This window comes from Crinia signifera, chromosome 6 (assembly GCF_055691185.1).
Source record: "Crinia signifera chromosome 6, ASM5569118v1, whole genome shotgun sequence".
Taxonomy (NCBI): Eukaryota; Metazoa; Chordata; class Amphibia; order Anura; family Myobatrachidae; genus Crinia; species Crinia signifera.
Genome location: NC_139222.1, coordinates 136,344,012 through 136,361,478, shown reverse-complemented (window position 1 = coordinate 136,361,478; position 17,467 = coordinate 136,344,012). Strand labels below are relative to the sequence as shown.

Sequence of the window (17,467 nt, the reverse complement as noted above, 5' to 3'; positions counted from 1 at the left end):
CTCAGTTGTTCATGGCTGTTGACCACATTTGTTGGCTTGGGCAGCGTGCTATGCTTTGCAACTACTAAGTTTGGCTAGATAATTAGGGTGTTCTAATTGCACATCTAGGGGAAATTACTAAAGATCTAGGTCTTTTTTGGATCTTTGGTATGCAAAAGTACGGGACATAGGGTGGGATGTACGAAAAACAAAAAATGTATGGATTTTTATTGCATTTTCAAGTGTCCATCCTGAAATAGCTTCTGCCTTTTCTAGTATCCTTAAGAACTGTCTCTTCTAAAGAGGAGACCATTTTGGGAGGGCCCATTTTAACAGTAGTTCATGCAGTCCTTCTGGATAGGCTTCTATGTGTCACTACTGCCATTTCCACCAATTCCCCCCCAAAACTACCACCATCAACCCCCACCATCTACCCCAGCTGCCATATGTAACTGCTCCTGTACTACTTCTACACAGTTCCTCCTACCACTACTACCATTAACTCACCTTGCTGCCATGTCTTTGAGAGAGCTGCATGTTACTGCTGCAGGGCAGTTCTCCAGCTATGTTTAACTGCCAGGGACCATGGATGCTGAGAGTAGTTAAGGAGGGAGAGCAGGGCAGCCAATAATATTGTGACTTTGGGCAGCCTGACCCCTGAATTTAACTCTGGTATTTGCATATGTGAAGAGAGAATTGTTTGACCAAATGAAACCTCTAACATGTACAGATGTGTCCTTATACTGTACAAAGTTGCCGCGATATGTGTGAGTCACATCAATTTGGGTGATCCCGTGATCCATACATATTGCATGGTAAACCCGCAGATGTGGATATATGAGAGACAAGGATATACCAGGGCAGACTGAAAAAAAAAAATATAGGACCGTTTTCTCCATTTATTATCAACAATAAAAAGTAATATTAAAAAGTAATGTTATATTATTAAAATCAATAGGGGCTAAGAAGACCGCTAGATTAATTTAGAGCATTTGTCCCAGAACTAGGGCCTTTTCCAATGACTCTATGCAGCACATAGGGCATTATTCTGATCGGTGCGTACTTTCCCGAATTCCTACGGAGCGGTCCGCACGCCACACTGTGCGGTGGCGTGCGGACATCGTCCGTAGAAACGCCCACCGGTCCTCCGCATTCGGACGGACTCACTCTTTAAGAACAGGGCGTGTGTACGGACGACATACAAACCTTGCGTGTGCGGTGGACACGTACAGATTCTTGCACGGTCTTGCAGCGTAAGCACGGTCTTACCACGTTAGAACGTACGGGAAGCTGGCCGTACGCACCGATGCGGAGTATTTTCGCTAAATACAACACTATTTTTTTGAGCACACACAGCGATCACATGACCCACTTAGGCAATTAGGCAACCTCATTAAAAAGGGATTGTTGTCTAATTGAATCAATTAAATCCTAATATATACTGAAAAACATGACTACTATATTCATTACACACATTAACCCTTACAGCATGTGAACAGAACATACATCTATATACAGAATGTACATTTTGCTTATTTTAAAGATTATAAACAAGTTACACATATACTTTTCCATTTCTAAAAAACACACAGACAACTTCGAACTGTAATAAACTATTTATTCATCTTACAAAACTTGTCATGTAAACCAAAAAATAAAAATTAAATGGGGCCATCCAACAGCTGGTCCAATTCTGCCATGACCTGGCGCATGTGGGCTCGGATTCGGAAGAGGGCCCCCCGGAGACCCTCTTGTGCTTGGGCTGGCTCATCTGTGGACATATTAAAAAGGGTCAAATTACTAATGATATTCATGCATACATTTAACATAGTCATACCTAAATTTAAAACATGCACCGTGACAGGTGTGTGTGTGTGTGTGTATATATATATATATATATATATATATATATTCACCAGTACAGGCCAGCACACCTCGTCGATAACAACCACAGCGTTGCCTTCCCTTGGTCTCCGGCAGGATTCCAAACATACAGCATAGGTAGGGCGGCACTCGCTTAAATGAAGACTCTCACAACTGGAGTATTTTGTGAGAGTCTTCATTTAAGCGAGTGCCGCCCTACCTATGCTGTATATATATATATATATATATATATATATATATATATATATATATATATATATATATATATATATATATATATACGAATCCAAACAAAGGACACTCAGGGACTTCAGATGGGTGAAAACAGAGGACTGGTTTATTTCTCAGTCATAAGATATGTCAACGTTTCGGGGTCGCCCCCGTCGTCAGGACACCTTTTTGTGTCCTGACGACGGGGGCGACCCCGAAACGTTGACATATCTTATGACTGAGAAATAAACCAGTCCTCTGTTTTCACCCATCTGAAGTCCCTGAGTGCCCTTTGTTTGGATTCGTATCATTGGGACTGCAAGGTTCCTTATTGCAGGCACCAGGGCAAGCTACCTTGGCTTATACCTAAGTCCAGGAGTGCCAGTTCTTTCGGATTATATATATATATATATATATATATATGTATATATATATATATATATGTATATAGACACATATATAACTATATATATGACACATACAGCTATACATAGCAAATCCGGCTGGCGACGCCTCAGGTCTGACCACCGCCGCTCCAGCTGTGCAATGGTCCGCCGCACCTATGTGCGGGCGTATATGCGCCGGCGGGCCACCGCATAGGCATTCCGCTTCTGCCTATTGGTTATAAACGGCCCTGCACGGCCCAGCCTGGTCTCCATAACGGAGACCAGTGTCCTCAGCTCTGCTGCAGAAAAAGGAGCTGCTCTGCCATAGGCCGCCATCTTAGCAATGGCACAAATCAAGCAATCATGTCCTGTCATTGGTTGATCAGAGTGATATTTGGTATTAACTTTATTGTTCATTTTTACAGTAACAGCGTGTATGCGCCAGAACAGACGGCTAACCCATTGCATCGCAAACCCACACTTGCTGTACCTGTGCATAGTTTAGCAGACCATGCCATTACTTACTATCTCCTAAACAGACAGTGTAAATAAGTTGGGAAGCCATTATATATAATCTATTACATTCACCAAACATGGGTATAAGCAACAGGTGAAATAGTCTGCATCACTAGCCACTTACACCTAACTCAACAAGGTACAAAACAGCTATTTTATAGTGAAAGCTATGCAGCAGAAACATAGCAAATAGTGCCAGACCTTTTCCCAATATTAGGCCATGCTGCCATGTGTACACTTACCTTCTACTGGGCCACACTAGAGATGTGGAATGAAAAGTAGCTAGCATCAAGGCTGAATTTGGAGACCTTTCACATGTGATTTGGATGCTAGCACTGATTACTTTTGCCTAAGTGGTGGACTGGATTTACATATGGAATGGGTATTGTCATTTGTACTCCATACCAAACAAGTGCTCAGTACAGATGTACATTCACATATACATTTCATGTCTGACCTCAGTTTTATTTGGTCATTGGTATACAAATCTGCATTTACCTACTAAATCAGACTTACTAAGTTTGCCAGGTTTTTTTTTAAAAAAAATTCCGCAGCTAGGGGCGTGGCCTATGCGCCGCACGGTTGACGCTGCCGTACAGAACGCGGCCGTACGGAACGCGGCCGTACGGAACTCAGGGTGTCGCTGATGTACGCCTATTACAGAAATAGTATATAAAGGTGTGGTAGACAAATGCAATGTTGTTGCACACATGTCTGCATCTCTATCTGAGGAAGAGCAGGAGTGGCAGGACCTATTTGCCCGCATGGACTCCAGCACCACCTATGTCCCCATCAACCCAGACCAGCCATTGGGGGAAGAGCAGCCAGATGGGCCATCTACATCAGGCCAATCGGCAGCTGGCCCATCTTCAGCCTCAGCAGAATCATTGGGAACACAGCAGGTGGCTTCCCAACAGAGTAGCCTGGCCAGCACTTCGAGTACAGCGACAGGTGGCCGTGGCAGTGGCCGTGGCGGTGCCAGTGGTCGTGGCCGAAATAGGGCAACAGAGGAACCAACCACCAGAAACATGGCATTCGAAGCACAGAAGCTTGCCATCCTGGTGCCCCGCGCACGGGATTGGATCGAGTGTCCACAGGACCGGTTGACACACACAAGGCGATGGAAGATCTGGGAGGACATAACGGCGGAGATTAATGCGGTGGCTCCACAAGTTTGTGAGACAGAGCACGTTAAGAAGAGGCAAGTTCATGTGTGTTACATTTGAGCAGTACAAGACCAGTAATGTTTACATTAGATATTAGATGGAGTTGGTCAATGGGCGGTCACGTTGCTTGGAGGCACAGACATGTTTGCCATGTCATTGAATTGATAGTTATTGTAGGGTGAGTGTGAGTGTATCTTCTAAGGGTTTGTTTTCAAATTTAATATAATCTAAGTTTGGTGTCATGAGGCACATGTTGTATTATGTTGCAGATTGCAATGGGTGCTACAGCAAACATGAGGAGTGACATGTATTAATATGTAAACTTTGATTGCAGGTGGCACGACTTCAAAACGAACCTCAAGAGGAAATTGACCCAGCGGTGGGAACACAGCCACACCTCTGGGGCTGGCCCCATGCCATCAAAGCTGCAGCTCACCCCCCTGGAAGAGATGGCAGAGTGCTGCATTGCAGTCGAGGAGATCCGGGGGGTGAGCACCATGGACAGCAAGGCCCCAGCGGAAGTCATGGCTTCTTTGCTTGAAGGTAATTATTTGCCATGCCATAAGTAGCTGGTTCTAATTTTGCATGGAATGTGTTGTAATTGTAATTTTCTCTTTCACCAGCATCCCCACCGCTTGGTCAAGAATCTCTTGAGGAGGTTGAGGAGTCTGTGCCACCTGCCACCAGTACCAGGCCCCTGCAGCAGCAGCCACTGACCGTGGCTGAATTGGCCACGTGGGGGCAGGTGCTTGGCAATATTCACCAGCAGGGAGAGTCGGCATCAGAGCGGGTGCGTAGGACCGAGGAGGTGTTGCAGGGTTTGGTCAGCAGCCAGCAGACTATTGCTGGGAGCCTGCAGGCTATGGCTGCCACCCAGCAATCAATTGCTGCTAGCCTGCAGGTGCTGGCTGATCAAGCCCTGCGGCAAAATTACCTCCTCCTCCACCATAATGAGCTTATGGTGGAGCTAGTTGCCAGCAATAGGGTCCTATTGTCATCCGTTTCTGGTGCATTACCACCATCAGCACTCCCTGCTGCCAGAGGGGGAAGAGGATCCACCCCCTCCCCAGCATCTGCTCCACCTGGCCCACCATCTGACCGTGGCCGTGGCCGAAGAGCTGCTGCACGTGGCAAGGAGCCTGCCAGGGGCAAACGTGCCCGCAAATTAATCTCCACCCTTATGTCTTCCCAAATCTTTCATTGAGCTGTGTGTGTCAGCTTCCTGTGTCCAATTCCGTGCAGAGGGTACCCACATTTGCCCTCGCTTCGAATGTCATGTTTGGTTCCTCTGTTGCCCTGTTTCGGCTACCATTACTGTGTGCTGTACTTGAAGTGTTGGTGCTATACTTTTGTTGTGAAGCCACCTGATGTGTTCCTAATGATTCTGCTGTGGCTATGTATGTCTAGAATACATGTATTTATTATATATTATTTAATTTTCTTCCTGCTATGCTACCTTTTATTTTGTGGCGATTTCTAATTTATTTTATAAGTTCATTTAATAATTTTTTTTTGTTTCCCCCAAATGTGTGGTTAAATTGATACATGTAGAAGTGACATGTGTATTTGTATTATTACTATTAAGTTGTGTTCATTATTTGCAGTGTAAAAGTGTGTGAAAAGTGCAGCATATATGTGTGTGTTTAGTAATGTTCCATTTAAGCTGCAATGGTTCCAATTGAAGCAGTGACAAGCGTGTAATTAACAAGTAATGAGTAAAGGAGGTGATTGTATTGTGTTCAGCTGACATTGGTTGAGGTGCGTCCGTCCTGATTAGGCGTTCCGATTGCCTAGCGCATGACCGAGTGGTGTCCGCAAAGCAATACTTGCTTATGGACACCGCATATTTCTAGCCTTTTTGTTCGCGTGCATTCGGTGTGCTATCCGAATGCACGCCCACCAAAATAAGTGCACTCCCCCGTGTCCGCCCATGTTTCCGCCCAGTTTAGCCCACTTTGAAAGTACTCCCCTGTGTCATTCCGAATGACGCCCATAATACGCCCATATTTCCCGAGTGATTGCAGTGCACATTTCTGTACGGTATTAGTGAGTAGAAGTACGGAGACCATGCGTGGCACATGCGCATAGCGTTCCCCACGCATGCGCAGACGGCTATAAAACGCCATCCGAAAGTATACGGAAATGTACGCACCAACCAAAATAAGGGCCATAGTTATTACCGGTTCCTGAAAATAACGGCAAGATCCAATCCTGTTGTGCTTTAGGAAAAAGGTACTTGTGTTGTTTCATGGCGCCGCCGCACGCACAGTCTGTCTCAGAAACTTAGCAGCTTTCCAGATGCTCTGTTTAACTGTGCGCGTGCCGCTCTAGCTGTTCTCAGCGTAGCGCGTGGCTGCTTTCCATATGTAAGGTATGTTATCAGCGTAGCGCCAGGCAGCAGCAGCAGCACGCTGGCCAGGCGCTGACAGGTCACTGTGGAACTTGTAGTTCCACAGTGAAATAGGCAGTCCTGCGCACCGCTGACAAAGCGTCTCAATCCATACTCCCTGCAAGCCGCTAAGAAGGGGGGGTATCTGGATTTAGACGCTAAAGCGTCTAGATTTACTAGGGTGTAGGGGTACATAGGGGTGCAATGCTCTTAAACCTGTTCACAATGACACTAGTCGACGTAACAGCTGTCGACCTTGTTAAGTCCACTATCCACGCCAACCCGAAGCGTGGCGAGCACAGCGAGCCGGCGAGGTGTGGTGGTACGCGTCCTACGACCTTTTCATACCACCACTATCCACATCGGCGTAGAGTTGATTTTATATAGTGTGGCGAGCCACCGAGCCCGAAGCGTGGCGAGCGCAGCGTGCCCCGCTAGGGGACGCGCATAACTTCACAGGTATACGCGTCCCCTCGCGGGACTTGCTGCGCTCGCCACGCTTCGGGCTCGGTGGCTCGCTGCGCTCGCCACACTATATAAAGTCAACTCCACGCCGACGTGGATTGTGGGGGTATGAAAAGGTCGTAGGACGCGTACCGCCGCCCCTCGCGGGCTCGCAGCGCTCGCCATGCTTCGGGTTGGCATGGATAGTGGACTTAACAAGGTCGACAGCTGTTACATTGACTAGTGTCATTGTGAAAAGGTTTAAGAGTGTTTTGCACATTGCACCCCTATGTACCCCTACACCCTAGTAAATCTAGACGCTTTAGCATCTAAATCCAGATACCCCCCTTCTTAGCGGCTTGCAGGGAGTATGGATTGAGATGCTTTAGCGTCTAAATTCACCCCCTTTGATAGCGGTGTGCCGGGGTGTCACAGGGAGTCTGGATTTAGACGCTACGCTGATAACGTAGCGCTGCGTTGAGAACAGCTAGAGTGGCATGCGCACAGAGTCTGGCAAGCTGGCAAGTTTCAAACAGACTGTGCGCGCGGCAGCGCCGTGAAACTACACAAGTACCAGGAAAAAAGTAGTAGTCCCAAGGTAATAGCACAAGAAACTTTCTTAGGTGGAGCAAAGCCAAATAACTTTCTCAGATGGAATCAGGATTGAACTGCACACACTAGGAGCAAGGTTCCCAGTCAGGGGTAAATGCAGGATTTTCAGAAGGGGGTTTCCAGAGAGGGGCGGAGCAAAGCACAGAGATGGACACTTAGGTGACCCAGTATATGCCGAGTCAGTTAAAGTATTATAGATAGACCAAATGTATATAAATTATATATATATATATATATATATATATATATATATATATATATATATATATATCAGTATAGAGAGCACTCACCAGTCTTCAAATAAGATGCAAATAAAAGGCTTTTAATACATCACCAAGGTTTCATGCAAATAGTCGACGTTTCGAGCCTTGCCGGGCCCTTTGTCAAGACAGACAGGATGGGTCACAGCTGTGACCCATCCTGTCTGTCTTGACAAAGGGCCCGGCGAGGCTCGAAACGTCGACTATTTGCATGAAACCTTGGTGATGTATTAAAAGCCTTTTATTTGCATCTTATTTGAAGACTGGTGAGTGCTCTCTATACTGATATATATTGTGGTTGTACCCCTTCATGGACTGTGGCCTGAGTATGGCACCCCAGCAGTTGTTTCATGAGGATTGAGTGTGCCGGTTCCACAAAACTCTCTCTCTATATATATATATATATTTGTCCTGTAGATCGGCACTGCTGCTGAATAATATAAATTCCCGTGGTGCCTTCCTGATGATGGATACAATTTGCTGTCCTTACTCAATAGCCCGGAGGTAGTAAATAAGGTAGGCGGCACTCCAACGGATGAAGGTGAAAAAAGTTATTTATTCAATAATCCATAATCCTTAAGCCAAGCCGACGTTTTGAGGCCTTGAGCCTCTTTTTCAGGGCGTGCAATAGGTGCACAGCACTTTACCTCACCTATTGCACGCCCTGAAAAAGAGGCTCAAGGCCTCGAAACGTCGGCTTGGTGTAAGGATTATGGATTATTGAATAAATAACTTTTTTCACCTTCATCCGTTGGAGTGCCGCCTACCTTATTTACTACCTCCGGGCTATTGAGTAAGGACAGCAAAATATATATATATATATATATATATATACAGGTGCGGTCGTCTGCGGCACTGGGGGCTAGGAATATCTCACACAACGGCCAGCTAGGTGGTTGACGTTTCAGCCTTTATCACGGCTTTTTTCAAAACAGCTTACATAAAAACAATGCGTGTACACTCACCTTATATGTGCAGCAGATCCACACTGGCGTGCAGCAGCAGCGGGCACTTCCGGGCGCACGATCTCGGCGCCTGATAGTGACGTCACTGTACGTAAGACGGTTGCCGTGGCAACACGATGCTTAGTGTTCTATGTGAAAAAAATAGGACATGTAACGATATCGGAAAACCAGTAAATGAACTAGATAATATTGGAAAATGTGTATATAATAAAAATATATGTGCCCGCTGGAACTTACACTGCAATGTGAAAAAAACAACACAAACTAAAGTGAAAACAACGAACTACATATTGCGGGACATATATATACATACAAAGCTGTAAAACAGTGCTCATTCTATGTATGGTTAATAAAAATCAGTACACTAGATACCGATAGTGTCTAAAACTTTTAGTTATTCTATATAGGTGTTATATGACCAATGAACATCAAATGGTGCTATCATTGTATCTAATACTATAGTGGAAAAATGATGCATATAAATAGATATATACATCTGGTATTTGAATATAAAGGATACAAAATATATGTGAATGAAAAAAAAAAAAATAATAAATAGGTTGCTCTGCTGGTTCTATCCTTAATATAAAGAATCGAGATTTGCCCTCAAGTAAGCGATGAGGCATATAAAGTATTGTCTACATTCAATCATTAGCTCTCAATTGCAACATTTTAGCTGGACCTTGATATACATATATGTTAATATGTTAAATTTACTTACCATATTGATGCCCAGACCATTAATTACCTTGATGTCACTCTGTCCAAGGGCCCCACGGGTATTACAACTACACTATATAGAAAGCCCACGGATCGCAACAACTTACTGTTGGCGTCCAGTGCACATCCTGCCCACTGCAAGTCATCTTTACCATACAGCCAATTTTTGCATGTACTGCGCATTGTTAGCGACCCGTTAGAGGCACAGAAAGAATTGGGGATTATGTTCCAGAAATTTAAGGACAGAGGATATAAACATAATATATTACAACAACAACATGATAAGGCTGTGGCTAAAAATAGAGCTGACCTCTTGAAACCTAAAAACCCATCTAAACAGCAGGCTGAAAAATTAGTCTGGGTAAATAAGTTTTCCCACCAAACTCCCAGTAATGTCCAAACAGCCAAAAAATTATGGCCCCTTATTGAGAGCGATCCATCACTGGGACTAAAGGGTAAAAAACTAATGCCAGCTTACAAAAGAGGACAAAACCTCAAGAACCACCTAGTGAAAACCGATATCACCAACCTTGGCAAGAAAATTAAAACCACTTTCCTCACCAGAAACAAAAAAGGATGCTATAGGTGCCCAAATTGCACTACCTGTAGCTACATGCAGACAGGAACAACAGTCAGTCATCCGTATTCTGGTAAACGGTTTCCCATCAAACAGAATTTGACCTGTACATCTAATTTTGTTATATACATCATTTTTTGTCCATGTTCCTTGATTTATGTCGGTAAGACCGAATGACAATTCAAGGAGAGAATGGCCATGCATCGTTCGGCCATTCGTGCGGCATTACAAAAAGGTACAAGTGAGCAACCCGTTGCCCGCCATTTTGCACAGGCCAAACATTCATTGGCCTCTGTGAGATACATGATAATCGATCAGGTCCCGCCGCCTCCGCGAGGGGGTGACCGGGGTAGAAAATTACTCCAACTTGAATCAAGATGGATATTCAAGTTGGACTCATTAGCCCCTAAGGGGCTCAACGAACAATTGGGCCTTCGATGTTTCTTATAAAAGACAGTACTGGGTGATAGTGGGACAGTGCTTTGTGCAAGACACTGTCCAATGTAATGGGACACCCATAAATATTAACATATATGTATATCAAGGTCCAGCTAAAATGTTGCAATTGAGAGCTAATGATTGAATGTAGACAATACTTTATATGCCTCATCGCTTACTTGAAGGCAAATCTCGATTCTTTATATTAAGGATAGAACCAGCAGAGCAACCTATTTATTATTATTATTTTTTTCATTCACATATATTTTTTATCCTTTATATTCAAATACCAGATGTATATGTCTATTTATATGCATCATTTTTCCACTATAGTATTAGATACAATGATAGCACCATTTGATGTTCATTGGTCATATAACACCTATATAGAATAACTAAAAGTTTTAGACACTATCGATATCTAGTGTACTGATTTTTATTAACCATACATAGAATGAGCACTGTTTTACAGCTTTGTATGTATATATATGTCCCGCAATATGTAGTTCGTTGTTTTCACTTTAGTTTGTGTTGGTTTTTTCACATTGCAGTGTAATTTCCAGCGGGCACATATATTTTTATTATATACACATTTTCCAATATTATCTAGTTGTAAGGATTCTGGGAGAATCCCCGACACCCTAACTCCGTTGCTTCTGGCTGGGTTTGACGGATGTGTGCGGTGCTAGGCTTCACCTGGGCCCGTCTCGGCTGAAGGGCGAATTAGGTCCTCCCCACTCCGCTACAGGCAGGTCTTAGGAAAGTACAACACATCCACCAAGGCCAGGAGAGAGCAAGGGGAAGCCTAACTAGACCCTAGAACCAGGGAACTCCCAGAAACCCCTGGAAGCAAGACTGCTCAGTAAGAGCCACAAAATGTCAACAATGTTTGTGAGATGTTATATAAAGAAATGGGCAACAATGCTTGTGAGATGTTATATAAAGAAATGGGCAACAATGCTTGTGAGATGTTATATAAAGAAATGGGCAACAATGCTTATGAGATGTAATATAAAGAAATGAGCAACAATGCTTATGAGATGTTATAAACGAAAGGGCAATAATTCTGACTGATAAGCCCAATACGAAATGCTACCAAACAACGGGAGAAGAAGCACAGGGTAACCCCTGACTTATCTGGTGAGATGATGAGAAACCAGACAAGCCTCGGCAGACTTCCGCGACCGCTGAGTGACAGCTGGGCACAGCGACGGAACTCCAGAAACAGCAGGACAAGACAGGCACGGCAAGGCAGGTAGTAACAGCAAGGGAACTTCCAACCAGGACCAGGAACACGAACGTAAGCGATAGCTAACAGAACGCTATAACCGGCGTCAGTGAGAGAAAGACGCCGGCTTATATTTGAAATAGCCGCCCCCTGTAGTGACATCACTTCCTGTCTGCTCTGCACAGTCTTCCCCATGCAGGAGCGACTGGAGCAGAAGTTTGGGATGTTGCCTAGCAACATCCCCTGCAACCTCCTGACGACGTGTGTTGGAAAATGGCCGCCGTTCTAGCAGCGCAGATGCTGCTGAGGGGCCAGGACGGCGGCGACGCCAGGTGCGGCGCTTAACAGTACCCCCCCCTTGAGGAGGGGTCAAGGGACCCCCAACCCTGGGTTTATGGGGAAATTCTTCAAAAAATTTTCTCTTGAGAAAAGGAGCGTGGAGCTCGTTGTCCGGAATCCAGGATCTCTCCTCCGGGCCATATCCTTTCCAGTGCACAAGAAACTTGAGCTGATTACGAGACACCTTAGAATCAAGGATCCTTTCTATAACAAACTCCTTGCGACCTTGAACAAGGATGGGTGCGGGTCCTTTGCGCCTGGGCTGAGCAGCCTGCTTGAAAAGAGAACAATGAAAAGTATTATGGATTCTCATGGCCCGAGGCAGTTGGAGCCTAAAAGCTACTGGGTTGATTTGACTGATGATTTTAAAAGGACCGATAAATCGGGGACCCAGTTTCTGAGAGGCTTGGCGAATCTTAATGTTCCGGGTTGAAAGAAAAACCCAGTCTCCTACTCTAAAAGAGCAGGGCCTCCTGTTACGATCGGCAAATCGCTTGGCAGATGCAGAAGCCGTGAGAAGAGCCTTATGAACTTTGTTCCAGATGACCCTCTTTTGTGACAACCAAGAACCACCTCCGGAAGATCCGGAATCAAAAGAGTTGGCTCTGGGGTGTTGCCCAGAGACACAGAAAAACAGAGAAATCTTAGAAGCAGAGTGCCATGCATTATTGTATGCAAACTCTGCGAAGGGCAGATGCTCTGACCATTTGTTCTGACACTTGGAAGCATAACATCTTAAAAATTGTTCGAGGTTTTGGTTGACTCTCTCAGTCTGTCCATTCGACTGAGGATGATACCCAGAAGATGGACTGAGGTTGATGCCTAAAGCTGCACAAAGGGATTTCCAAAATCTGGCAACAAATTGTACCCCCCTATCAGAGACAATATCTGTGGGGAGCCCATGGAGACGAAAAACATGCAACAGAAATAATAAAGCCAATTTTTGAGCGGAGGGAAGACCAACCAGGGGGACAAAATGCGCCATCTTGCTGAAGCGGTCCACAATTACCCATATGGTATCATAACCAGAGGAAGAGGGCAATTCAACAATAAAATCCATAGAGATATGGGTCCATGGTCTCTCCGGGCAGGACAAGGGAAGAAGTTGACCCGCGGGAGGGGTGCGGAGGGACTTATTCCTGGCACAGACCTCGCAGGACTTGACAAAAGATTCCACATCCCCTCTCATAGATGGCCACCATACTGAACGGGAAATTAAATCCAATGTCTTGGCACAACCTGGATGACCTGCCGTCTTGGCCGTATGAAACTCAGTAAGAACTGCCCCCCGGAGTCTAGAGGGAACAAACAGTCTCCCTGGAGGGGTGAGGTCGGGTGCTTCTGCTTGTACCCGTAAGACCTTGTCTAAAAGTGTCTGTGCCATACCGACATGAACCCGAGAAGATGGAATAATGGTCTCCGGTACTGACTCCTTGTCCTGAAGACCTAAAAAACTCCTGGACAAGGCATCTGCCTTGACATTTCGGGAACCCGGCCTAAAGGTGATACGAAAATTGAAACGAGCAAAGAATAACGCCCACCTTGCCTGACGGGCATTAAGTCGCTTGGCATCCTGAAGATATGAGAGGTTTTTATGATCCGTAAAAATGGTCACCTGAAATTTGGCCCCCTCCAGCCAATGCCTCCATTCCTCCAGAGCGCATTTTATGGCCAGTAATTCTCTATTCCCCACATCGTAGTTACATTCTGCGGGAGAAAATTTACGAGAATGGAAGGAGCAGGGATGTAACAGACCATCCTTGGGATCTACCTGCGAAAGAACAGCCCCAATGCCGATCTCAGAGGCATCTACCTCTAAAATAAAGGGACGGTCAGGATCGGGATGACGTAAGATACGAGCAGAAATAAACGCCTCCTTGAGACGACGGAAAGAGTTATGGACCTCTGTAGACCAGAGAGCGGGGTCTGCACCCTTCTTAGTGAGTGCAACGATGGGTGCGACAATATCAGAGAAAGCCGGAATAAACTTGCGATAGTAATTCGCAAACCCCAAAAACCTCTGGACTGCCTTCAGGGTAGTGGGTTGCACCCAATCTGTGATAGCCTGGACCTTGGCAGGATCCATACAGAAGCCCTCCGGGGAAATAATATAACCAAGGAAGGAAATACTACGGACCTCAAACTCACACTTTTCGAGTTTCGCATAAAGACAGTTTTCTCTGAGCTTCTGTAAGACTTTTTTAACATGCACTCTATGTTGCTCCAAAGATGAGGAAAAAATCAAGATATCGTCCAGGTAAACGACCACAAAAATCCCCAAAAAGTCCCGAAGGACAGCTGGGCACAGCGACGGAACTCCAGAAACAGCAGGACAAGACAGGCACGGCAAGGCAGGTAGTAACAGCAAGGGAACTTCCAACCAGGACCAGGAACACGAACGTAAGCGATAGCTAACAGAATGCTATAACCGGCGTCAGTGAGAGAAAGACGCCGGCTTATATTTGAAATAGCCGCCCCCTGTGGTGACATCACTTCCTGTCCGTTCTGCACAGTCTTCCCTGTGCAGGAGCGACTGGAGCGGAAGTTTGGGATGTTGCCTAGCAACATCCCCTGCAACCTCCTGACGACGTGTGTTGGAAAATGGCCGCCGTTCTAGCAGCGCAGATGCTGCTGAGGGGCCAGGACGGCGGCGACGCCAGGTGCGGCACTTAACACTAGTTCATTTACTGGTTTTCCGATATCGTTACATGTCCTATTTTTTTCACATAGAACACTAAGCATCGCGTTGCCACGGCAACCGTCTTACGTACAGTGACGTCACTATCAGGCGCCGAGATCGTGCGCCCGGAAGTGCCCGCTGCTGCTGCACGCCAGTGTGGATCTGCTGCACATATAAGGTGAGTGTACACGCATTGTTTTTATGTAAGCTGTTTTGAAAAAAGCCGTGATAAAGGCTGAAACGTCAACCACCTAGCTGGCTGTTGTGTGAGTTATTCCTAGCCCCAGTGCCGCAGACGACCGCACCTGTATGTATTTTGTCCGGCGCTCTGGACCCTGCTGATGGCACGGGGCCCTCATCATCCAAGGAGCTGAGTGCCGACTACCCGTTAATTTATATATATATATATATATATATATATATATATATATATATATATATATATATATAGCACAGCAGGGAAGTGCGGCACTCGCAGTTAATAATGTACACCAGACTAGCAGTAGATAGTCTGGTGTACATTATTAACTGCGAGTGCCGCACTTCCTTGCTGTGCTATCCTATATTTTGTGAAGGCACCCAGTGCGTTATATTGAGCCTTGGAGCCGTGGATGTGCTGGTCGCTTGTCCGTTTATATATATATATATATATATATATATATATAATGGATACAGATAGGCGGCACTCACAGGCTTTCTTAGTGATGAAAAACGTGAATTTTTATTCAAACACGATCCAACATGTTTCGGGTCTAGCCCGTCCTCAGGGATCAACAGTGTAAGTACAAGTGCACATATTTAAACATCTAGACAGAACCCGCCCCCTAATCAAAGCACACTTCACCTGGACAAGCTTACCCACGGCGTCCATCGCCAGGTCCGGCTCCCGCCACCTCCACGTGCGTCGCTCCGCCAATGACGTCATGTTAGGCACGCCACACTCCGTCCTGGAGTTGCCCGCTACGTCATCAGCCGTCGCCCCACATCGTGAACCGCAGCTCATAGCCAAGCCTCGCTCAGGGCGCCGTGGTGCGCCGTCTCCATGGTGATATCTAAAACAAAACCAACAAACAAAAATGTAAAAACATGATTAAGAGGCTTAATATAAGCCATTTAAGAGGCAGCGGACTGCCATATCACTTGTGATTACACATAATTAAGTGAAAAAAAGTGAGAAAATACCTAAAATACATAAAATACATATGCAACATATGTTACGCTGGATATACATTTGTGCACTGGGAGGTCATATAGTTTTTCATGCAAATATTTTTTATATACAAAACTTATATCTTCGCGATTATAGGCACAATATTAGTGTAATACTAATCCTTTAATCAATAAAGTCCTTTTAATTGCCTACTACCAGTGTGGCTAAGAAAACCCCCTTTGATCACCCTTGGGGGTGAACGAACCTCACGTCTGTCAGAGCCTAACACTTAAAGTTGTTATAACTTAGGACTTTGCCACAATATAATCATATGAAGCTCTGCAGCCCATGTTGCTCGTTCAGCCCCCTTGGCGACAAGGTGTCCAACACAAAAATCCATTTGGATTCAGCTTGTAGCAGTTTCCTACCCCTATTGCCACCTCTGACACTCTGGGGAATATGATCAATGATCTTAAATCTTATGCTTGCCAAGCTATGTTTTAAGAGGGCGCAGTGTCTTGCGACTGGCTGGTCACTAGTACCTGTGCTGAGGGCCTGCCGGATAGATGACCTGTGGTTTGCCATGCGTTCTTTAAATTGGCATTCTGTCTTGCCCACGTAATATAAACCACATGGACAAGACAGAACATAAACCACGTATTTTGTGGAGCATGTCACAGAGTGTTTAATAGGTATTTTACGACCTGTATGTGGATGACTAACTGTGCTCCCAACAAGCATGGCTCTACAGGTGGTACACCCGATGCATTTATAACACCCCTTAGGGCGGGTTAAAAAATGACTAGCAACTGGTCTTTTGGTTAGCTCAGTCACATCCACCTTGACCAGCATATCAGCAAGATTCCTGCCCCTCCTGTAAGCTGGCATGATTTTTTTATTGTGCAAACTTTTTAATTCCCTGTCAGATGAGACTATGGGCCACAGGGACTTCACTGTGAAGTCCCTGTGGCCCATAGTCTCATCTGACAGGGAATTAAAAAGTTTGCACAATAAAAAAATCATGCCAGCTTACAGGAGGGGCAGGAATCTTGCTGATATGCTGGTCAAGGTGGATGTGACTGAGCTAACCAAAAGACCAGTTGCTAGTCATTTTTTAACCCGCCCTAAGGGGTGTTATAAATGCATCGGGTGTACCACCTGTAGAGCCATGCTTGTTGGGAGCACAGTTAGTCATCCACATACAGGTCGTAAAATACCTATTAAACACTCTGTGACATGCTCCACAAAATACGTGGTTTATGTTCTGTCTTGTCCATGTGGTTTATATTACGTGGGCAAGACAGAATGCCAATTTAAAGAACGCATGGCAAACCACAGGTCATCTATCCGGCAGGCCCTCAGCACAGGTACTAGTGACCAGCCAGTCGCAAGACACTGCGCCCTCTTAAAACATAGCTTGGCAAGCATAAGATTTAAGATCATTGATCATATTCCCCAGAGTGTCAGAGGTGGCAATAGGGGTAGGAAACTGCTACAAGCTGAATCCAAATGGATTTTTGTGTT

General features: G+C 45.3%; 1 protein-coding gene across 1 annotated transcript in view; it reads right to left on the bottom strand.

Moving 5' to 3' along the window:
* The window catches only part of LOC146009653 (NXPE family member 4-like), a 99,309-nt gene that overhangs the window by 4,991 nt on the left and 76,851 nt on the right, over positions 1-17,467 (bottom strand). Inside the window, exons 5-6 of the mRNA XM_083150106.1 lie at positions 1,610-1,750; positions 487-552 (exon numbers count right to left, since the gene is read on the bottom strand). Of these exons, the coding sequence (XP_083006232.1) occupies positions 487-552; positions 1,610-1,750 (207 nt within the window). The remainder of the gene's footprint in view (positions 1-486; positions 553-1,609; positions 1,751-17,467) is intronic.